Raw genomic sequence first — 23,089 nt, 5'->3', positions numbered from 1 at the left:
TTTTTGAAGCTCAATTTTCATTTGATCTGTAAGCGCAGCCCTTAAGATCGCCTTCCACAATCATCAATGGAAGCGTTTTGAGTCATAGCCGCGCAATATTGAATCTATACACACACGCATAGTTTACGCACATGTTTTGTGTGTGTAAAGTGTGTGATTTGTGTGTGTTTTGGGATTCTCTCTAGGGTTTTCCTTTTGAGAATTTCAATTTTTAGCCCCTTCTCAGATCTGATTACCAGAGGCAATTCCTTTTATTTCTGGATATTTAATTCTTCGCAAGTTTCGGCTCGTGCAATTTTATTTTATCCAAAATTAGGTTATGAATTATCTCTGTTGTTCAAGATGGGCGACATTTTTTACACTATTGTTTGAATTTGAATATTTATTTGGCAAGAATGAGGAAACTATTAGTTGCGCGAGAGGTTATTTGATCTCTCTGAGCGTATAAACAAAGCTTATTGATATTCTGACTTGCCATCATTCTATTTAATTTTTATTATACAAATTAGATTTTGTTCTTTGAGCTCTATTAATATTTTGTTTTTCCTCCTATTTCAAAATTTATTATGGAATGATGAAATGTTTCTACTTGGCGAGAGTGGCTTATTCTCTTTGTGAGCTATCAAGTAAATACTTATTGATATTCTGACCGTTCACTCATTTTACATTCGAACAGGTTGCAGCATATTCACTTTCAATATTTTTTAAATTCTGTTCAACATTGTAAATACTAATGGGCTTGTGTTGGAACATCTTAGATGGGCTACGCCCAATGAATGCAAACTCGTGGTTCAATTATTTTTTATTCTTCATACATTGTTTTGTGTCGTTTTGTGTCAATCATTGGAGTGGAGCCCATCCTTGTCATTTTCAGTTCTAGAACTTTTTTATAATAATAATTAATTATTAATCCCAAGTAAAATTTATAATAATTTCCCTATATTGAACTTGAGACATCATGAATTAAGAGAACTGAAATATACTTGTAATTAGTCCCAATTTATTAAAACCATGATACAATTTGTAACCGTATCTTTGATTAAAATCTGAATAATGAATAATGGAGCATTTTAATTGTTAAAATCTGTGACCAAAGACGTCAAATTCTATAATCTGAATAACGGAGGCAAATTTGGAAAAAAATAGAGACATTTCAAGACAAGTCTAAACAAAAAAAGAAAAATCTGTATCAAGTTAAACATCACCACTAATAAAACTTCACAATAATGTTCATATGTGGTGGTATTTTTTTTCTGGACCAACTCTGAATAAGCTTCTAAATTATTTACTGATTCCACAGATCGGAAGACAAGAATGAGTAATTGTATCAAATATGCTAGAAAAATAAACTAGTCCAGAAAACCTGTTTGGCGCCACACAGCATTGCGCACCTGCCGTAGATCTCTCCCCTTGAGCGTTCTGCCCACGCCTTCCACCACGGAGAACGCAGTCTTATCGTTTCTCCACGATCCACGCGCCACGATCTCGTGCGGCGGCAGAACCTCCTCGTCGTCCACGTCATCTCCCAACGATACGTCGTCTAGCTCCCCGTTCATCGGCTTTCTCGCCATCATCGGAACCCTAACCGGCGCCGACTGCTGGAAGCGCCGGATCGGCATCGACTGAGAGTACTTCATCTCCGCCGCCGACGAATTAGGCTTCGGAATCGACGGAACATCGCGAGAGAGCGACGTCGTTGGGGAGGGAGGGAAAGCAGGTTTCTGGAGAATGACGTCGGAGTTCCGGTGGTCCCCCGGCAACGCAGCAAGGATTCCGAACTTCTCCGGTTGGCGGAAGGACTGACGGAAGCGGTGGTTGACTGCGGAGGTGGGGCCGCTCCGCTGCTGTTCGGAGAAGTCGTTGGTGTAGAAGACGTCGTCTTCGTTGAGCTCGACTGCGGACGGAGAAGAGGAAATTGCACCGTCGGTAGAAGGAGGAGAGAAAACATCTAAAAACCTGTCGGAGGAGGGCGATCGCCGGTGGCGGTGGCCGATGAAATTTTTCCGATCCATTTTCCCACTGTCTAGGTAGACGTAAGAGAGTAGTGGCCTGGTGGGTAATAGTGTTTGTTTTTATACTTCACAAACGGCATAAGAATTAAAAATATATATATTTACCGCATCCCATGGGACCCACACAATGAATCGTGGCCGTTAATCACTCGATGATTCTATAGAATCAACGGCAGAGGTCAGTTGTAGTATTCTGAGCGTGACGCAGCGTCGCAGCGGATAACACAGTGGGTGAGGGTTGCGGCGAGTGGGACATGGGATGGGAAATGTGAAGTGGTGGTGGGGCAGGGTCTAATTATGTGAGGGGTAAAACGAAAATATGACGTCATATTTGTTTGCGCTTTAAAGACATTTTATTTTCTAAAAATAAAATAGGAAAATGGAAACAAAGTCTTAGAGTGGGCTCCACGCGCTTGTCGTCATCTTCTCTTTTCCTTTGCTCTTTCACGTTTCCCATTGTTTTTCTTGGAGGGTCCAAGTATGGATTATGGATCTGGACTGCGAAGTATTAATTTTTATAATTTATTAATATTTTAGTGGAACTATAATAATAAAGTGTTGGATTAATGACTATAATTATTTTCTGATATATAATATAAAATATCGTGAGAAATAGTGGCTCAATATATGCTGCAAGGAGGAGTGGCGGACCAAGAAACTACATAAATCATTATGTTGGTAAACAATTATTTAACTATGTCTTATGATTCTCCTACATCCGTGTTTTACGTTGATTGAATGATTATTCAAAAAGATGCCTTAATCTTAGATAATATATGCTCACACAGTGTAGGAAATTGTAATGGAATTTCTGAAATTTTGACGATTCGGTTACCAAATTTTTATTCCTGATTTTTTCCCATTTTTTTCCAAATATAATCGAAATTAGTTTTGTACTTTTGGAAAAAAAAAATGGATTTTTTTCTAAAAGTACTAATACGTTAATCCATCGAATTACCACTTATAGCTTACATCTAAATTTTGTCAACCTAATTGCAAAATTATATAATCAAAGATCAATCATGATCATTTAAACTAACTCAAATGGATGCATACCTACGTTTGAAACCTACAACAATTAGTGAAAATAAACTATAAATTAGTCTACTCTAATGATTGTTGAATATTTTAATTCCCAATTATGTTAATAATCCAAACTCTAGAGTTCTTTAGTTAAGCACTAAAACTAGAAGCCCATTCCACACACATAATGGATAACCGGCCTACCAAGTGTACAACTTTTGGACTTCTCTCAAAGTCTTGGGCCTTTTATACGCCTGTTGCAATATATTAACCCCGTTTAGCAATTCGGCCTTTTAATTACCCGACCCGAATTTCTATAATTACCAAAATAAATAGCCTTACTTTCTTAATTTGGTATGTTCAGCATCATTTGACATCACATTCCCGTAAAGATCCTATTCATGTTGACTGCTTGCAGACAAAAACAATAAGAAACTCCGAACACCCACCCACCCCCCATCACTCTCGCTCACATTTAGAGAGAGAGAGAGAGAGAGAGAGAGAGAGAATCGAAATTGGATGAGCAGTTGAAGATAGATAGAGAGAGAGAGAGAATCAGAGATGAGTTCTTTCTATTTGTGCTCTCCCCTTTCTTCGCTCCATTCGTCATCCAAATCTCTCGTATTAATCAGCAGCAGCACAGACCCCAAACAAATCTGCTTTTTGAGAAACAGAAATGTATGCCCCAAAAGCAAACTTATTGCCGCCAATTCGTCTTCTTCATCTAATTCCGGCACTCCTCCCGCGGACAGCGGCGCAAGGTTGACTTTTAATTTGTTCGCCGGTTCCTAATTTATGAGCTCTCTGTACATTCGAATGCGTGATTACTATTGATTTGTTTACTGATTGATTGATTCTTCATTTAAACCTACCAAATTCTATTAATTTAGCGAAATATTTTTTAATACAATTGTGCTCGAATTGGGACCAAAAAATATATTATTTAAACGAGCTTATTAATTTATCGAGGTTCTACTGAATTTGATTTAGTTTATCTCTCAATACAACCATACAAGATTGCTCAAATGATGCACCATCAGTGATTTTATTTATAGCCTATTGTGCTTCCTTTGTTGATGATTTCGTTTTTCCTTGTTATCGTGAGAATTTATTTGCTCGTAGTTTTGGTCTTTTTGGTGTTGTTGCAGTTTGAGTTTGGTTATCTTTTGGTGATAAAACAAAATTGTGATTATTTCTTCGATCGAGTGGTTTCGTGTTTGAAACTGAGGGGCCGGCATGCCAATATTATAACTTCTCATCGATGTACTAATCGAGGAATAATATTTAGATTGACATTGGAGGGCCACATTAGCTCGTCTATCTTACAAATTACATATCCAATACTTGTTTTGCAGCAACTTCTGCATTATAGAAGGACCAGAGACTGTTCAGGATTTTGTTCAGATGCAGTCCCAGGAAATCCAAGACAACATTAAAAGCAGACGCAATAAAATATTTCTCCTCATGGAAGAAGTGTGTTTCCCCTCGTTTTTTTCTTCTTCTATTTAGTTGTTTCATTGCAATTACGAGTGTAACTTATTTTCCTATCCTTATTGAAGTTGAGGAGGCTAAGAGTGCAAGAACGCATCAAGGGTATGGATATTCTTTACGATGGTCCAGACGAAAGTGAGATGCCAGATATCCCGTCATCAATTCCCTTTCTTCCTAATGTGGTAATTTAAACGAACAATATTACCATTATTTCCCACTTCATTTGCTTCGTGCTCATTATTTGTAATCTTTGTAGCGGAACTAATGAAATTTATTTTAAATTTTATCAATATTTCTGAATGGTACCTAACTTTATTATCTATTCTTTTGAAATAGACGCCAAAGACACTGAAGCAGCTCTATTTGACAAGCTTTTCGTTCATATCTGGAATCATTGTTTTCGGGGGTTTAATTGCACCAACTGTAAGCTTCTAGATTCTACACTGAAAAGTATTGCTGGTTCTGAATTATCTAAGAATCCGACTATTGAATCATTTCCGTATTGCAGCTTGAGCTAAAATTGGGTATAGGAGGCACTTCTTATGAAGATTTCATAATGAACATGCATTTGCCGATGCAGTTAAGGTATTATATTATTTTCAGATCCCATGCATTAATTTTCTGTAAATTCTTGTCATTGTTTGGCAAAGCAAAAACCAGATTAAACGATTGAAATATTGAACAATTGTTACAGCCAGGTGGATCCTATTGTGGCCTCGTTCTCGGGTGGGGCAGTGGGGGTTATTTCAGCTTTGATGTTGTTAGAGATTAACAACGTTGAGCAACAAGAGAAGAAAAGATGCAAATACTGCCATGGAACGGGTATTTATTTAGGATTAAATTCAATTCTGTGGTACTAATTCTTTGCCTACACCAGGATTAATTGAAATTAATTTCAATGTTCAATGACCTATTTTTTATTTTTTTTATTTAAATTGCATGTGAATACAGGATACTTGGCATGTGCCCGTTGTTCAGCAAGTGGTTTGTGTTTGTCGATTGAACCAATAGTAGCGAGTGCCTCTGATCGCCCGTTGAATGCACCAACTACTAAACGGTGTCTAAATTGCTCCGGGGCTGGAAAGGTATATATCTTTTACTATAAATCATGAACAATTCAAAATTCAATCCGTAATAATATACAAATGACGGTTTACTTTTGCATCTATATCAGGTAATGTGCCCAACATGCCTTTGCACAGGGATGATGATGGCGAGTGAGCACGACCCAAGAATAGAACCGTTCGACTAAAACATCCACAACCCCCCCCCCCCCCCCCCCCCCACCTCCACCCCACCCCCTCTGTTTAGTCAGCTGAGGTTACCTATATAGGCTATATGTACACTCTCAAAGAAAGAGGTTTTACAAGCAAGAAGACAGTGTAAAAACTGCTGTACAATGTAAAATAATATTAAGCTGTCTGGTGATTTTAAACACTTTGCAACAGGTAATGTTTACTTTGTCTTTTTATGTGTCAATAATGTGCAAAGACCTAGAGGTTTGGAACGAAATACAGAGCGAGTTCAGTTTGTGTTTAGACTGTAGATTCACATGTAATATGCTATATCTAAATAATATGCTTTCATAAAATTGGGCGATGGGTAAGTGTATAACGGAACTAGGTGACATAAATCGAGTATCGGAACGAATATGTAGGTGGTAAAAATAATTGGCCGAGGGTGCCAGTTGGGCCTGACTCCACTTCAGTTCTTGAATACATTCGCCAGTGAGTGGAATTTACCACTTATGCCAAATCTGTTATAATTTACACATAGATGCTGCATATAGTAATAAAACTATTATTTTCTGAACGAACAATGTTGTATTAAAAAAGACAGATGAAATTATGTGTTTTATGTTCCGACAGCAATGGATGCCTGCCTTCTGAATTCATGTGCTCAAAGTAGCAATTAAAATAAATAAGGTACTTAAGAATTATTAGACATCAATGACAGTTTGGCCGAGTGGTCTAAGGCGCCAGATTTAGGCTCTGGTCCGAAAGGGCGTGGGTTCAAATCCCACAGCTGTCAAATATTTTTTTTTAAATTTTTATGTATTTACGCAAAATTGCGCTTCGCCCCCTTACAAAATGGTATTTTTGCATTTCCCCTCACATAAAAATGCTATTTTTTGCATCCCCCCCACAAAATAGAAAAATGTGTTTTTTGTTTATGTATTTAGGGAACATTGCACTTCGCCCCCTCAAAAGATTCTATTTGCATTTCCCCCCTACAAAATAGAAAAATGTGTATTTTTTTAACTTTTATGTATTTAGGAAAAATTGCATTTCGCCCCCTAAAAAAATGCTATTTTTGCATTCCCCCATAAAATAGAAAAATGTGTATATTAACATTTTCTTTTTCCAAATATAATGAATTCGACTTATATATAATTGGACGTTTATCTTGTTAAACTTTAACTGTCTCATAATTTATTGGTTAAGGGTAATTATTTACTTCATACGGTTCATGTGGAATAACATTACCACATCCGAAAACATAATCAAACCACATACGTTAGATTTGATTCATATTTATAGGTGTGTTTACATGTTAAATCGATTTTAAATTTTTATGTATTGACGCAAAATTGCGCTTCGCCCCCTTACAAAATGGTATTTTTGCATTTCCCCCACATAAAAATGCTATTTTTTAGCTCTCCCCTCCCCACAAAATAGAAAAATGTGTTTTTTGTGTATGTATTTAGGGAACATTGCACTTCGCCCCCTCAAAAGATTCTATTTGCATTTTCCCCCTACAAAATAGAAAAATGTGTATTTTTTAATTTTTAAGTATTTAGGAAAAATTGCATTTCGCTCCCTCAAAAAATGCTATTTTTGCATTCCCCCATAAAATAGAAAAATGTGTATATTAACGTTTTCTTTTTCCAAATATAATGAATTGGACTTGTATATAAATTGGACGTTTATCTTGTAAAACTTTAACTTAGTCTCATAATTCATTGGTTAAGGGTAGGGTTGTTCATGGGTCGGGTCGGTTGATTATCGGCCGATTATCGGCCCGACCCGACCAACCGACTCTTACAAATATGTAAAACCATTACCGGTCCGACTATTGTGAGTCGGGTAATGATTGGCAACCGACTTTGTCGGTTGCCTTAACGGGTCGGTTGAAGTTATCGGCCAATATCGGCCACATTAATTAAAAATATATATATATATTCTATTCCTCTATCAAAATGAAGCAACAAACATTCCAAGATTTCATGCCCAAAATAAATTTTCAACAATATCACATGTTACAAATTAAAATTCCAAAAATAATATAAAATACGAAAATGAATCACTTTCAGCCATTCACACTTTCACAGTACAAAATTCTGAAATTTTTAATTTTAATTTGAGAAACACAAAAATTCATACCTTAGAGTTTAGAAAAAAACTAGAGAGGGCTAGAGGTAAATCTTTGGAGGAAACAATGGCGCGTCGGCGACGATGGGCTCATAGAGAGAGATGAGAGATACATAGGCAACTATGGTTGATAGAGAGAATAGTCGAAGACAAGGGGAAAAAAGAGAATAGAGTTTTTTCCGTTGTGTATTTTTATTCATTTCACCGAAAGGTCAAAAATTAAATATTGAAATTAATAATCAATAGAACCGAAAAGAATAATATAAAAATAATTATTAAAAAAAAAAAAAAAAAAAAAAATCGGTTGGTCGGGTAACCGACTTTTCAACAAATTAGAAACTATACCCGACCCAACCATGCATGGGTCGGTTAAAATTATCGGCCCGACCAAAACGAGTCGGTTGGTGGGCAATTATCGGCCTGAATAGTCGGGCAGATAATGGGTCGGTTGTCGGGTAAAACCGACCCATGAACAACCCTAGTTAAGGGTAATTATTTACTTCATACGGTTCATGTGGAATAACATTACCACATCCGAAAACATAATCAAACCACATACGTTAGATTTGATTCATATATATAGGTGTGTTTACGTGTTAGATCGAAATTTTGGCCCGTATGCCGTCAGTAGTTCCGTTTAGTATTTGACTTTCGTCTTTAAAAAGTCCGGTAATTACGTATTGATGATACTAGAGTTTAGATCACTTTAGAGAGTGAAGTAGGATGAGCTGGACGAGCAAAGCGAATCAGTGAGTCACGAGTTTGATGACCTTGAGATACCTGTGATCATAGAACACGTAAACCCCTTCCGACGCTCAAGTCAGACCCGCGGATAATAAAAATAGTCCAGATAATACATGTTGTAATATTGCTTATATAATAGGACGTATCCTAAGGAATGAGTTCAAACATTTATTTATACCTTAGTTAAGATTATCGGGCCAAACCCTTACTCGAAGGTAATTGGACCTCTGTGCTAATGATTTTTAATATTTGGGCTCGTGGTCCACTAAGTAAATAAATTGTAGGCCCATTCAATAATTAAGTATGTATCTTTGTTTGTATTTTATATCATATTTTATACACATTCCTATATATAATATAATATTTTACACTACAATTTATTAATTATATACTAAAAATAAATATTTATAGTTTTATTATTCGAGGGTAATTTCCATGCCAAACCATATAATTTGTAATGTATTTTTGACGTACCGGAATTGAAATTGTATAGAATGATGTATTTTGTATCTTATAACTTGTAAGTTTAACAAATTTTATATTTATCATTTGAACAACAGAATATGAATTAATCTATATAATATATAAAAGTTGAATTGCATAGCTAATTGATTGACATTTGGCAATTTTAATTGATGACATGTCCTCAATTTCATCCCAAGTGGCGAATTGATTGGTGGAAATAAATCATCAAAAAACATGTCATCATTTTCCAAAATTAAAGGTAATTAAATATATTTAATTATTTTATTTATCTATTTATATCCTACCATTTATAAAATGCTCTAAATATATCAACTTTCTTGGAAACCCTAAATAAATTTATTTTTGAATTTAATTTTATAATTAATTTAATTTGAATTTAGTTAAATTCGATTTAAAATCTTCCCTTATTATAATTGCATGATTGGCGGTGTTACGAATTTTTTTAAATTTTAATTCATAAAATTGGATTTATATTCAAAAAACATATTGCAGAATAAATTATTTGATATTATACATTTTACATGAACATGACCAGAGAATATGTATTTTTTTACTAATTTAATATTATATATTAATATTATTTGTAAAAAAGAAAGATACATGTTTGAATTTACTATCTTGCGAAAATTGACACTATTTGTTATTCCATGTGTAGAGTAATGTACTCCCAATTATTTACCATATTGAAAATTATAATACATAAATTTCATGTTATTATTTAAATAATTATTTTTTCTTCACTGATTCCAGTGACAATAAACTTTACGATTGATTTAACCTTTTTTAATTATATACTAATTAAAATACAAATTTTATTATGATTATACTAATAAATTGAATAACCTAAGTTAAGTTTAATCAATTCATAAAAAAACGAATTGATTTTATATATTTCAAAATATAATAATTCTAAATCTTTGGAATTAAATTTGTTTATCCACTTTATTTAATGGCTAACATTAAGAATATCAATTGTTTTGTTTAAAATGTATAATGATTGTATATACTATATATTGTATTCCACTAATAAGCATTTTATTATAATTCTAATAAATATAATGAAGTAAATATCTACACCAACTCCAACCCAAAAGTATCAAAATGAGTTCGCAAATATTTATGTGCTATTTAATATTTTGTTTTGATATTTATCTAAATGTATTTTCTTCAACCATAGGTATTAAATAGTTGTTAATTAAATATATCTAATTGCGACATGTTATTTTCTAAATGGACACTGAGGTGGTTAAATTCATAACTCATGTTTGATATTTTATTCTGCATGATTGCATAATGTATTTTTTACATTTTGAAAGATGAAATGTCAAAATACCTCAATTCATAACTCTATTAGAATTAAAAATTACTATCTTAGAGTATAAAAATAGTGGTTAAATGTTTTGATAGCTTATTTAATAATCCCACTCGAATGCTCTTGCCGTAAATAGTTTATATTAATAATTCCCCTAATGTTTGTTTCCGTCTTACATCGACCCCCTTATGGTATGATTTTCAAGGATTATTACGTGGAATATTCCAATAATGTTTATTATACCCTGCACACACGACATTTCTTTATGGTAATTTTTAAAGACAAAAATTACCCTCAGGTGAACTTTACACGAAATCTTTATTCTTCTTAAATAACACTTTCACAATTTTTTATTATTACCATGACAACCCTGAGGGTAACTTTTTAGTTTAAAAAGTACTATAAAAGAAATGTCACGTCTGCAATGGTGGACTCCATATTTTTTGGGACATTACATGGAATAAAAAAGATTCCGTAAAAAAATCACACCATAAGGGGGTCGTGTAAGACAGAAACAAACATCAGGGGGGTTTGGTATAATCACCGATAAGTGGGGGTGTTTTCTGTAATTTCACCTAAGTTCAAGAGAATTTTCATAATTTATCTTATTAACAATGATTATTGTTCTTTTACGTCTTAACGCTTACTTATACCCTTATAGTATTTTAAATAATTTTAATGTCAGTTTGATAATATAATTAAATATTAATTTCTAACATATTCATATGTGTTTTTTATGGTTCAACTGCCACACCTAAGAAAGTTGATATAAAGGTTCAAGATTGAATATAATTTTTTTTATACTGAATAATATATCATTGCAAAAAAAAATTGTTGCAAAATCAGAATTTGTGATTAATATTAGTATTATAAATTATAATTAAGATTATTTGAATTAGTATTAGTATTAATACTAGAAATAGGTTTCAGATTGTAATTAGGATTAATATAATATTAGAATTATGATTGATATTAGTATTAGATTATAATTAAGATTATGATTATGCTTAGTACGATAAGTAGTGACATGCATTAGTATTAGGATTGGGATTAGAATTATAATTAAAATTAGAATTAGAATTAACATTAGGATTAGCATTAACATTATTAGTATTAAAATTATTAGGCTTATGATTAGTGTTAGGAATAAGATTATGGTTAGGATTACGATTAGAACTATTATTAGTGTTATGAATAGAATTAGGAATACGATAAGGATTTGGATAATGTTAGAATTACAATCATAATTAGCATTAGCATAATAATTAGCATATCTAGATTAGCATTAGCATCAAAATTAGTATTAGCATTAACATTAACAATATTAACATATTAGTATTAGTAATAGTATTAATAATAGTATTAGTATTAATATTAGTATTAGTAGTAGTATTGGTATTAGTATTACTATTAGTATTAGTATTAGTATTAGTATTAGTATTAGTATGAGTATTAGTATTAGTATTAGTATTAGTATTAGTATTAGTATTAGTATTAGTATTAGTATCAGTATTAGTATTAGTATTAGTACAAATATTAGTATTAACATAAGCGTAAGTATTCGTATCAATATTATGTTCGGTATCAGTATAAGTATCAGTATTAGTACCACAACATGTATCAGTACCAATATCACTACCAGTATCAGTACATTATTAGTATCGATATCAGTATCAGTATCAGTATCAGTATCAGTATCAGTATCAGTATCAGTATCAGTATCGGTATCAATATCAGTATCAGTATCAGTATCAGTATTAGTATCAGTATTAATATCAGTATCAGTATCAGTAACAATAACAATAACAATATCAGTATCAGTCGGTATCGGTATCAGTATCAATATATGTATACGTATCATTAACATTAAAATTAGTTTTAACATTTATATTAGTATTAGTAATAGTATTAGTATCAATATTAGTATTAATATTAATATTAGTAATAGTATTAGTATTAGTACTAATATTAGTATTAATATCAGTATATCCGTATAAGTATTAGTATCGATATCAGTACCAGTATCATAAAAAAATACAGTATCAGTATCAATATCAGTATCGGTATCAGTTTCAGTATCAAAATCAATATGAATATCAATTTCAGTATCAATATCAATATTAATATTAGTATCAGTATTATTAGTATAATATTAGTATTAGTATTAGTATTAGTATTTTTATCAGCATCAGTATCAGTATGAGTAACAATATTAGTATCAGTATTAGTATGAATATCAGTATTAGTAATAGTATTATAATTAATATTAATATTACCATGAGTATCAATATGACTATCAACATCAGTATCAGTATTAACATCAGTATCGGTATCAGTATCAGTGTCAGTATCAATATCAGTATCAGTATCAGTATCAATATCAGTAAGTATTAGTATTAGTATTGGTAGTATTAGTATTAGTATTAGTTAGTATTAGTATTAGTATTAGTCTTAGTATTAGTATTAGTATTAGTATTAGCATTAGTATTAGTATTAGTATTAGTATTAGTATTAGTATTAGTATTAGTATTAGTATTAGTATTAGTATTAGTATTAGTATTGATATTAGGATTAGAATTAGTATCAGTATGAGTACCCGTATTAGTACGAGTATCGGTATTAGTATTAGTATCAATATTAATATCAATAGTACTATTATTATTACTACCAATATTAATATTATTATTAGTATTGTTATTAGTATTAGTATTAGTATTAGTATTAGTATTAGTATTAGTATTAGTATTAGTATTAGTATTAGTATTAGTATTAGTATTAGTATTAGTATTAGTATTAGTATTAGTATTAGTATTAGTATTAGTATCAGGATTAGTATCAATATGGATATCAGTATTGGTATTATTATTGGTATTGGCGTATACATCTTATCTCTTTTGCAATATTTATAAGTTGTGTTGTTGTTAGAGTAATGTGCATCACTAATTGAATGTTGTTAGTGATAAACTTGCAGGTTATTTGAGTATCTATTGTGCTACCTCTACGCTACTGTGTTTGTTGTTAAGTTAGTTATTTTGCAGAGGATTCACATAGTGTAGTAGATTGCATTCCATGAAATAGAGTTATACCATATGTTTTAAATTATTTCACTTAATCTTCATATCGTGATTTGCGCCATTCGCGTATTTTTCTTTGTAATATTTAATTGAATTTTATATGTTACAACTCTGAATTAAGAGATATTTTTTTTATTTCCTTCCATTTTGTTTTACTTCAATTGGTGTTGTTATAAAAAGATAATCGTTTAAATATTATTATTTTTCTCATTTTGAAACTCATATCCGTGCAACGCACGGGTGAAGTACTAGTTACCAACAAATTCCTCATAGTTATACAAAATAAAAATTTGTCAATTTAAAGGGGGTTATTTGCGTTTATTTCACAAGGGGTTATTTGAAACAATTTAAAAGGGCCATGGGCCTTTACGGTATTTCAGTGTGTCCGCCATCCTAAACCCTAAGTATAAATTCCGTCGCTCTCTCATCACCACTTCATTAGGATTTTCCAGCCTTTAGGTTTTCCGGAGCTCAAACTTCAGAGGCAGCTGACCATCTTCTTCTTTCCACCGCCGCAATCATGGTATTTCTTCGTTCACTGTCAAATTGATTTTTCACTCATCTCTTAGAATAAGTGATAATTTTGCATTCACTCAGAAATCGATTCGTACAGTCTTCCTTGTTTAGGGTTCGTCGATAATTTAAATGTTTTTTTTCTTTTTTTAATTCTGATAATGTTATATTTTTTAAAATGCATTTCTTAGTATATAGATTCATGTGAAATTTATTCGTTCTATTAGATTCTTCGTGAGCATTGGATATTTATATGATTTTGTTCAGTTCAGAGATGCAGTTGTTCTCAATTCTATCGTTTGTTTTAGATCTCCATGTTTTTTTTGCTGAGTGATGTATAGATCATCATCTAAGAGGAGCTGATTTTTCCGATGTTGATTTATTTAATTGGATTTATTCGTTTTCTGTTTCAATAGTCGAGGAGAAAGATCAGGGAGCCCAAGGAAGAGAATATCACTCTTGGACCAGCCACCAGGGACGGAGAACTTGTTTTCTGCGTGGCCCACATTTTTGCCTCGTTCAACGATACCTTCATCGTATGTGTTTAGCTGTAGAACTCGATTCCGAGATATTGTTTGCATCTATTTAAACACGATGTATGCTTTTATTAATCTTTTTGACCTTTACTAATTATATCCGTATTTTCTTGCAGCATGTGACTGATTTGTCTGGAAGGGAAACCATGGTTCGTATCACAGGTATTGTTCGGCTTATTTCTTCAACATATTTTCTTGTAGCATGTTTATTTTTGATTTGGTGCAGCGATAAATATTATGGTAATGTGATTTGTGAATTATGTTCAGCGTCTTTATAGTTGATTTGTGAATCTCCTCGGGGACCTCATGCCATGTTCGATTTCAGTTTTAACTTAAGATAATGGTATAAATATATGAAATTTTGTTGGATGAAAGACTGGGTGTTATTTGTGTTCTGCGATAAGAATAGATGTCTATATTGTTAACGACTTGGAAAAACCTATTCAGTAAATTTGTCACTACCTGCCCGTTGTTTGTTGTTTTGTGATTGAATGTAATGAAATAGGATACTAGATAGATTGCCTCTTCTTTCAGCTGCAAGGGATCGATTTCCTGATGGCTTTGTTCTGGGGGCATATATTATCTCAAAGCTTAAGATACCCCGGTCTCATTTCTTATTGATTTTGGGTTCGCTAGCTTTGATACATCTATAACAACACGTGTTCCCAACTGAATTTTGGTCATTGAATATTGTACATCTCAGTTGGTGTTGTGAATATATGTGTAATTGTTAGGAGTTTGAGGCGTCTTCGAAAGTTGAGTTAGATATTTTGAACTTAAGCTGCAGATGCTGTGTTAGTACCTTAATAACAACCTATGGTCTGTTCTCTCTTATATTTGAATTTCTACTCGAGGTCATTTATTTGTTCAGGATACATAATGTTCTCAAATACTACTTTAAAATGATCTTTTAATTTCCCTTCGCGACATGTCAGAGAACTTCTTTAAACCCTGTTATTTGAAGTACATGTGTAATTTGCTGAATGATTAATGAGCTATTCTGCATTGGGTTTTTTAGGTGGGATGAAGGTGAAGGCTGACAGGGATGAATCCTCTCCATACGCAGCTATGCTTGCAGCGCAAGATGTTTCTACTCGATGCAAGGTTATTGAATCTTTCATCTTAAGATACCCTTTATTCTTATTTTTTGAATATTTGTTAATAACTTTATACATGGGAATATCAGGAACTTGGCATCAATGCTCTTCACATTAAGCTCCGTGCTACTGGGGGTAACAAGACCAAGACACCTGGTCCTGGTGCTCAGTCTGCACTTAGAGCCCTTGCTCGTTCTGGAATGAAGATTGGCCGCATTGGTATTTTGGAATTTTTTTATTTATATGCATTTTATCACGGTGGAAATTTGCTTTAGTGATTACTAACCAAGATTTGTGTTTTCGTGTTTTCTCAGAGGATGTGACTCCCATTCCAACTGACAGCACCAGGAGAAAGGGTGGTAGAAGGGGAAGGAGGCTGTAGGTTTGTCAATCCTTGCCAGGGTTATTATTTGCCGTTGTTTTGGGATCTATGGACTTTTGTTTTCTAAGTTTAAACGATTTTGTTATTCCAATTAGTCGTCGAACAATATGTAGTTCAAACTTCAAACTATGTTGATGGTTGATTTATTTGGGATGTCGAACTATTGTTATAATTCAGGTAATGATTTTGCTGGACCATTTTTAAAGTAATAGTTCTTTATTTTATATGAATGTTTTGTGTTCTCTATATTTTAAGATAGATTCATGTATGTTACTACCTCACTTTTGAAAGTCATTTCTTTTTAAATATTTATTAAATCTTGTCGAATGGGTAGAAATAAACTTGAATCCTGGCTGTTCTGCTGGTGTATTTTAATTAATTGTTGCCACACCGATTTTACTTGAAAAGTCAATCGACTTTTTCGTTATTCTTTTCTTTAGTTTTTCTATCGTCATTTTGAATTAAAACTCAGTTATCAATATCTAATTTGAGCGCCCCCTAGTTGATATCGTACTTTCGTGTCAAAATTTTCTATGCTTTCTATACTTTTTTTAGCAAATATTTGTTATTTTAAAATTTCAATGAGTGCAAAATTCTTTGAGGGATATTCGAATGGTAAGAGTATAAATTAATAATCACCTTTCCTTTGTTGTGATTCGTACAAATTTATTGGTTTTCCTAATTGGTTTTGTCAAAAAGTCAGTTAATTGTTCGTCATACCCTGCACATATATATGTTTTTGGACGCGTGTATATTTTTGTGATGATGCAAAATGGATCCATGTTTGTGGCAGAAATTGAAAAAACTAAGTTGAGAAATTTGACATGCATTCAACAAACTATTTTGATAGTCAACTTTGGGCAGCTAATATCTTCAACTCTTCAACAATCATTACTCTCTCTTGGACTTTTATTACTCTGCAGTGTTATATTTGTACTTGCCATGCTTTTCTTTCGGGTCTGGATTATATTTAACATTCTTGTATAATAACTTATAAATCATACGAGAGACATAAATGACACTAGGCTAGGCTAACAATATGTGACAAACTCTACAAGGGATTCAATGTTTGTTTTATGTTGTTCATATGTACTCATAATATCTAAGTTTATGAGCTTATTTTTGACATCATCTTTACTATATTTAGCTTCAAATATCTACTTCTTCACTAACATCTATACTTGGGCTAATAAAATAAAAGATTGCTCAAGATTTTGAAAAGACAGCCAAAAGTAGAGAATATCACACCTCAGCCACCTACCATTGGTTTGTCTATCCATTTTTTATTCAATTATACTAAGATCACACGAATCATGTTGTCTTGTATTTATAGCAAAAACCATTTATTTCTCAGCATTACATATAATTAATAAACTTGCTTCGGCATAATTTAATTAATTGGTGAATGACTTGAAATGATGCGTCACTACAGCTAACAACTTTAAACTATTGCCATTTTTCCTGCAAGTTTTGGAATGGCCCTCGCACTATTTTATAGGGCTGGAAAATAATTACCGCCTACCGAATACCACGGTATACCTACCAAACAATACCGAAAAATTACCGAAACTTCGGTAACCACTACATTTGGTACGGTATTTGTACCGTACCACTACTATACGGTACGATAGCGGTATTGTATTTTCAATACCATGGTAATACCGTACCGTACCGCAAATTTAAATTTTATAATTTAATTAATATATATTTATTTTATATTAGTTAATAATTAACTAAATTAAAATTACTACATAAAATAAATAGGTCAAAACTTAAAAAAGTTCAAATACATTTCTTCAAAATTTATTAGACAACATTGAAGCTTAGTGCAACAAAAATGTGTACATCCAATTTGGTTTTCACGGCAATAGTATGGCTGCAAATTGAGATTGAAAAAAAAATCATGATTCTAATAATCTTATTTTGCAAGGTGTGGCTAAATCAATGAAGTTGAAGTTTGATAAATAGAGCTTTGAAAAATTGAATATGATCATATAAATAGCCAATGTTCTTGTTTAAAATGTTGTGTTTTTATAAAGATCGTCTTCAAAGTATAACAAATTAAAATTAACGGTAGACTATCATGTACCGATATACCGTACCGAAAGTAACGGTATACCGAATAACGGCATACCGCACTTGTTGGTACGGTAACGGTATCGAATTTTTCAATACCATATAATTCGGTAGGTACACGGTATTGATCAAAATATTCGGCAACCGTACCGAAACCACCCCTACTATTTTATATTGTTTTTAATGTTCATCATATTTTCTTCACTTAGGCGTTGTTTGCTTGCTATTAGGTAAGATTGATTGAAATGTAGCAGTTAATAAGATATTTGGATGGTAAAATTCACAATCTACTAAAATAAAAGACAACAATTAAATGTTATTATTTCATTAATTTAGTAACACCCTTTTCTTTGCGGTTATTTTTGTGCAATGCGGCTACAAAAGAAAACAACTGTATTTGACTAGATAATTAATTAAGTAGTAGTGAACTAATTCAATCTAATCTAATATGTCAAACAAACGAGACCTTACAATGGGGATACATCTTCAAGAATAGACTCTCAATTTGTATATATTAGACAAGTTGTTGGTGCTGATCAAGCATTACAATATATGTTAGTTGAAGTTATCTTCTAGTTTTACCAATGAATATTGATGATGAGTTTTGTTTGCCACAACCGGAGAAAATGTAGGCGCGGTTGATGAAGAAGATGTAGGAAGAAGATGAGAATAAATTGGGGATTTTAAGGTATTTAATTGTGAAAAGACCAAATTGCCCTTAAAAAAAGAATAAAATATTAATATTAATATCAATACAGCGAAAACAGCTGCAAAATAATATCCAATCCCATCATTGACTTTTCTCATCAATCCCTCCATTTTTTTTCTAAATCGTGATCTCGTCATCTATGTGGCTTTAAATACCCGTGTTTTATTCCTCCTCCATTTTCATCTCTCTCTCTCTCTAGTCTCTACTGTTCAAGTAACAGTACTACTAATACTCTCTCTCTCTAACTTTCTTTGCTGAAAAATGGGTTATATATTATGGGTTTTGATTCATTGTTTGGGATTGATAATAATATTCAACAATGGCGTCGAAGCTTCCCACAAAGCATACATGCACTTGCAATCAACTCCTGCAGTTAACGTCAAGCAAGTTCACAGAACTGGCTACCATTTCCAACCAACCAAACACTGGATTAACGGTAATCCATATATATTTATACATATATGTAACTTCCACCAATCTGTATCTCGTATCTTTCTATATATCTGTCTGGAGATTATCATATTTAAATATTTTATTTATATGAATATAATATTATATAATCAGATGAAGACAAAACTTTATGTGTTTTACTTAAGGGAAGGGAGCTTCCTTTGTAATATCCGCACATAAATAACATTGGTTGGGGCAGAGATATGCGCTGTATCAAAGCTGACCACCGACTCAAATATGACCATATATTTATTTGACTATTAATTCATCACATATACTTTTATATATGGGGAACAAAACCTCTATTACTCTTAATATGTATGTGTGTGTGTGTTTGCAAAACATAGTGCAAATTGGTTGACGGTTACCTTTTTTTAAATGGAGTTTTTTTCTTCTTCTTTTTTTTTTTTACACCAGTTGAATTGGAATGAAGCTGCAATTTTTATCTCTAAACTGGAACTTATTGGCCTATTTGCTAGTCCCGCCAAACTGCAACTTATTAGTACAATATGCGAATTTATGGCATTAACTCTTTAGCTTTTTAATATGTCTATTTTAATGTGTTCAAAGTACTATAGCTCCCCTTTTATTTTTCAATTTTTTTATTAATTTTATAATAAACAATGTGCTGAAATTTCCTCTATTGCCCTGGAGAAAAGGAGAAAAAGAACAAAACACGAAAATGAAATAGCATTTGAGAGAGAGAAATATTACATGAATTTTCTAATCTACCCTCAGGGGTTAATGTAATATTTTATTTTACCTCAGGAATACCCATAATTTACTCAGTTTATTTGTTTAATAAAGGGTAATTTAGATAATTTATTCATTCCGTTAGAGTTTATAATATGTTGATAGTTTTAGGGGTATCCGTAATTATCAATACCACAGGGGTTTATAACTTATTTAACCTTATGTCAAGGGGTTATCCATATTTGCTCAATGGATACAATCGGCTCATGGTAAAACTTCATATGGGTTTGATGTACTTTTTTTTATCTTCAACGAGTGGCTTTTTTTGTTTTTTTTTTTAATAATATAAATTGAACTTATGAACTTAACTAATGTTTCTGTTTCATGTGCCTTGGTGAATGATTCAACTGGAAAAAAAAAAAATCAGATCCAAATGGTGAGTAATAATCCCATGTGTCTCATTTCATGCAAATTAACAATTCATACTCAACAATTAATTACACTATTGTTTGATTAGGACCAATGTATTACAATGGAATATACCACCTCTTCTATCAATACAACCCCAAAGGTGCTGTTTGGGGCAACATTGTGTGGGCTCACTCAGTCTCTAAAGACCTGATCAACTGGAAAAAACTAGACCCTGCAATTTACCCTTCAAAGCCGTTCGACCAATACGGATGTTGGTCCGGTTCCGCAACTATCCTACCCGGAAACAAACCCGTTATCCTATACACCGGCATCATCGACAAAAACAACACACAAGTCCAAAACTACGCTATCCCAGCTGACCTATCCGACCCGTACCTCACGAAATGGATCAAACCCGACAACAACCCGTTAATAGTCGCGGATATATCCGTCAACAAAACCGCATTCCGCGATCCGACAACCGCATGGTGGAGCGGCCATGACGGCCATTGGAGGATATCGATAGGTGGCAGGAGGAGAGAGAGAGGGATGGCGTTTTTGTACAGGAGTAGGGATTTTGTGCATTGGGTTAAGGCGAAGCATCCTTTGCATTCGAGAGGTGGGACCGGGAATTGGGAGTGTCCGGATTTTTTTCCGGTTTCGGTTTTCGGTAAGAATGGATTGGACACGTCGTTTGTGGGGTCCGGTATTAAGTACGTGTTGAAGGTGAGCCTTGATGTGACTAGGTATGAGTATTATACGTTAGGTACGTATTCGAATGAGAAAGATAGGTACGTACCTGATGAAGGCATGATCGATGGATGGAATGGATTGAGGTATGATTATGGCAACTTTTACGCGTCGAAATCGTTTTTCGACCCTAGTAAGAATCGGAGGATCTTGTGGGGTTGGGCTAATGAGTCTGATTCTACTGCTGATGATGTTAAGAAAGGCTGGGCCGGAATCCAGGTACACACACATAGACAAACACATACACACACACATGCATATATATATATGTAATGATTGTACTAATCTCTTGTTATGATCTTTCAGCTTATCCCACGTACGATTTTGTTAGATCCAAATGGGAAGCAGTTGCTACAATGGCCGATCGAGGAAGTGGAAACACTGAGAGGGAAGAAGGTGGAATTGAGTAACCGGAAGCTTGTGAAGGGGGAGAAGGTTGAAATTAAAGGAATAACTGCTGCACAGGCGGATGTTGATGTGGTTTTCTCGTTCGATAGTTTGGACAAAGCCGAGCCGTTTGATTCAAACTGGGATAGATATGATGCACAGAAGCTTTGTAGCCAAAAGGGGTCAACTGTCGAGGGTGGATTAGGACCGTTTGGAATCTTGACATTGGCTTCGGAAAACTTGGAAGAATATACCCCCGTCTTTTTCAGAGTTTTCAAGGCTAAAGACGAGCATTTAGTTCTTATGTGTTCCGATGCAACGAGGTATTTTCCTGTTAACTATTATATCCGCTATACAACTTTTATTGACGACTTTTCTGGACGAATCTTTTATAACAGGTCTACCTTAAAGGAAGGAAATGGGGCGTACAGACCCTCGTTTGCAGGATTTGTAGATGTGGACTTGACCGAAAAGAAGCTATCTCTTAGGAGTTTGGTACGTGGATTTCAAATAGACAAATACTTCTTAAGATTGTTGTTTTAATTCAAAAAGACAATTTTTTTACGGATATTATTTACTTGGTGTTGCAGATAGATAATTCTGTGGTGGAGAGCTTTGGTGCGGGAGGGAAAACATGCATTACGTCAAGGGTTTATCCGACTCTAGCAATATACGGGAATGCACATTTATATGCATTCAACAACGGCACTCAGACTATCAAAATCGACAGTTTGAATGCATGGAGCATGAATAAGCCGTTGAAGATGAACCAATAATGACAAAGTCGATCATTGAGACAGGATGAGATTAGTTTAGTTTATTCTTTTCCCCCCCTGTTTTTTGTTTTCGTTTTTTCTGTTTTAATGTAACTCTTCCACGTATCGAAATAAGTCACAAAGACATAACTAAATTCCTGTGATATCCCATCATAAACAAATGTTATCTTGCCTTTGATTGCCGTTATGAATACTCATATATATCGAAATCTCGTGAACTAACTAACCATGTCCAAATAGGGTGGAAGTTGACCGGTTAAGAGGGAATGAGCATTAAGGACACATGAACTGAACAATATGAGCAATTAAAAAGAAAGAGTTTTTTGTTCTTACCAGATAGTAATAAATCCTATTTCACCAGTAAGCACTGCAAGAACAAGCCCCATCCTTGAACCTTGAAATGGTGAAATCGGTTTCCGATCACGGACAACAATAAGCTCCTAGTGACAAATCGAGAGCTTTCGGGCCTTACCCGTGATACCCATGGGCTGCAATATCTCTCTCTTCCCAACTCAATGATCCCACATTTTGCATGCAGATCAAATAAAAGGAGGATACAGGGAAAATCTCATAGACTGTATGTAGTCATCCACAATCCTCGCCTTATGCAAATTCAGTAACCATCACCGTCCAAGTTACAAGGTCTCTGTTCGGCATTCTATCGAACACCTGGGTTGCGTCCCTAATAGCCTTACTTTTCACGCACAAAAAAAAGGATACGAACTCGAGTCAGTCGGGTGCTAATAGTAAATCGATCGGGCGAGAAATTAGTGTCGCGGGAAACCACGCAAAAGGA

General features: G+C 33.4%; 4 protein-coding genes and 1 non-coding gene across 6 annotated transcripts; 4 read left to right on the top strand and 1 right to left on the bottom strand.

Annotated features, from left to right (window-relative positions):
• Positions 1 to 1,170: 1,170 nt before the first annotated feature.
• LOC105956785 (protein S40-7) lies at positions 1,171 to 2,535 on the bottom strand. Its single transcript, XM_012980685.2, has one exon. The coding sequence runs from the start codon at positions 2,010 to 2,012 to the stop codon at positions 1,350 to 1,352; it is 663 nt and encodes a 220-aa protein (XP_012836139.2). The 5' UTR covers positions 2,013 to 2,535; the 3' UTR covers positions 1,171 to 1,349.
• Positions 2,536 to 3,383: 848 nt separating this feature from the next.
• Positions 3,384 to 6,005, top strand: LOC105956784 (chaperone protein dnaJ-like protein). The gene is made up of 8 exons (XM_012980684.2): positions 3,384 to 3,796; positions 4,391 to 4,508; positions 4,595 to 4,708; positions 4,863 to 4,949; positions 5,035 to 5,111; positions 5,221 to 5,348; positions 5,478 to 5,611; positions 5,701 to 6,005. Exons 1-8 carry the CDS (start codon positions 3,597 to 3,599, stop codon positions 5,776 to 5,778), a joined length of 936 nt encoding a protein of 311 aa, XP_012836138.2. The 5' UTR covers positions 3,384 to 3,596; the 3' UTR covers positions 5,779 to 6,005.
• A 472-nt stretch (positions 6,006 to 6,477) lies between these two features.
• Positions 6,478 to 6,557, top strand: TRNAL-UAG (transfer RNA leucine (anticodon UAG)). Its single transcript has one exon. It is a non-coding gene; the product is annotated as a tRNA-Leu (tRNA).
• A 7,281-nt stretch (positions 6,558 to 13,838) lies between these two features.
• LOC105956786 (small ribosomal subunit protein uS11z) lies at positions 13,839 to 16,265 on the top strand. Its single transcript, XM_012980686.2, has 6 exons — positions 13,839 to 14,036; positions 14,443 to 14,562; positions 14,679 to 14,724; positions 15,581 to 15,666; positions 15,749 to 15,878; positions 15,974 to 16,265. Exons 1-6 carry the CDS (start codon positions 14,034 to 14,036, stop codon positions 16,039 to 16,041), a joined length of 453 nt encoding a protein of 150 aa, XP_012836140.2. The 5' UTR covers positions 13,839 to 14,033; the 3' UTR covers positions 16,042 to 16,265.
• A 4,048-nt stretch (positions 16,266 to 20,313) lies between these two features.
• Positions 20,314 to 22,464, top strand: LOC105956783 (beta-fructofuranosidase, insoluble isoenzyme 1). 2 transcript variants are annotated; one of them, XM_088826418.1, is made up of 4 exons: positions 20,314 to 20,405; positions 20,487 to 21,349; positions 21,437 to 22,012; positions 22,108 to 22,464. In XM_088826418.1, the coding sequence occupies exons 2-4, from the start codon at positions 20,492 to 20,494 to the stop codon at positions 22,291 to 22,293; spliced, it is 1,620 nt and encodes a 539-aa protein (XP_088682544.1). In that variant the 5' UTR covers positions 20,314 to 20,405; positions 20,487 to 20,491; the 3' UTR covers positions 22,294 to 22,464. The 2 variants fall into 2 exon arrangements, with proteins under 2 accessions (XP_088682544.1, XP_088682543.1); XM_088826417.1 differs by lacking the exon at positions 20,314 to 20,405 and having other exon boundaries at positions 21,437 to 21,840; positions 21,916 to 22,012.
• The last annotated feature ends 625 nt before the right edge of the window (positions 22,465 to 23,089 follow it).

The sequence above is a fragment of the Erythranthe guttata genome, chromosome 12, assembly GCF_056151865.1.
Source record: "Erythranthe guttata isolate IM_541 chromosome 12, IM_541, whole genome shotgun sequence".
NCBI classification, from domain to species: Eukaryota; Viridiplantae; Streptophyta; class Magnoliopsida; order Lamiales; family Phrymaceae; genus Erythranthe; species Erythranthe guttata.
The sequence above is the reverse complement of the archived record's forward strand: the minus strand, read 5'-3'. Positions and strand labels throughout refer to the sequence as shown.

Bases quoted from the DNA above. Each gene is read 5' to 3' on its own strand.
- LOC105956786 (XM_012980686.2), top strand. The intron at 14,563-14,678 runs GTATGTGTTTAG...ATTTTCTTGCAG, and splicing joins CGTTCAACGATACCTTCATC to CATGTGACTGATTTGTCTGG. The intron at 14,725-15,580 runs GTATTGTTCGGC...TGGGTTTTTTAG, and splicing joins AACCATGGTTCGTATCACAG to GTGGGATGAAGGTGAAGGCT.
- LOC105956785 (XM_012980685.2), bottom strand. From the start codon at position 2,012: ATGGATCGGAAAAATTTCATCGGCCACCGCCACCGGCGATCGCCCTCC.
- LOC105956783 (XM_088826418.1), top strand. From the start codon at position 20,492: ATGTATTACAATGGAATATACCACCTCTTCTATCAATACAACCCCAAA. The intron at 21,350-21,436 runs GTACACACACAT...ATGATCTTTCAG, and splicing joins AAGGCTGGGCCGGAATCCAG to CTTATCCCACGTACGATTTT. The intron at 22,013-22,107 runs GTACGTGGATTT...TTGGTGTTGCAG, and splicing joins AGCTATCTCTTAGGAGTTTG to ATAGATAATTCTGTGGTGGA.
- LOC105956784 (XM_012980684.2), top strand. From the start codon at position 3,597: ATGAGTTCTTTCTATTTGTGCTCTCCCCTTTCTTCGCTCCATTCGTCA. The intron at 5,112-5,220 runs GTATTATATTAT...CAATTGTTACAG, and splicing joins CATTTGCCGATGCAGTTAAG to CCAGGTGGATCCTATTGTGG. The intron at 5,349-5,477 runs GTATTTATTTAG...ATGTGAATACAG, and splicing joins CAAATACTGCCATGGAACGG to GATACTTGGCATGTGCCCGT.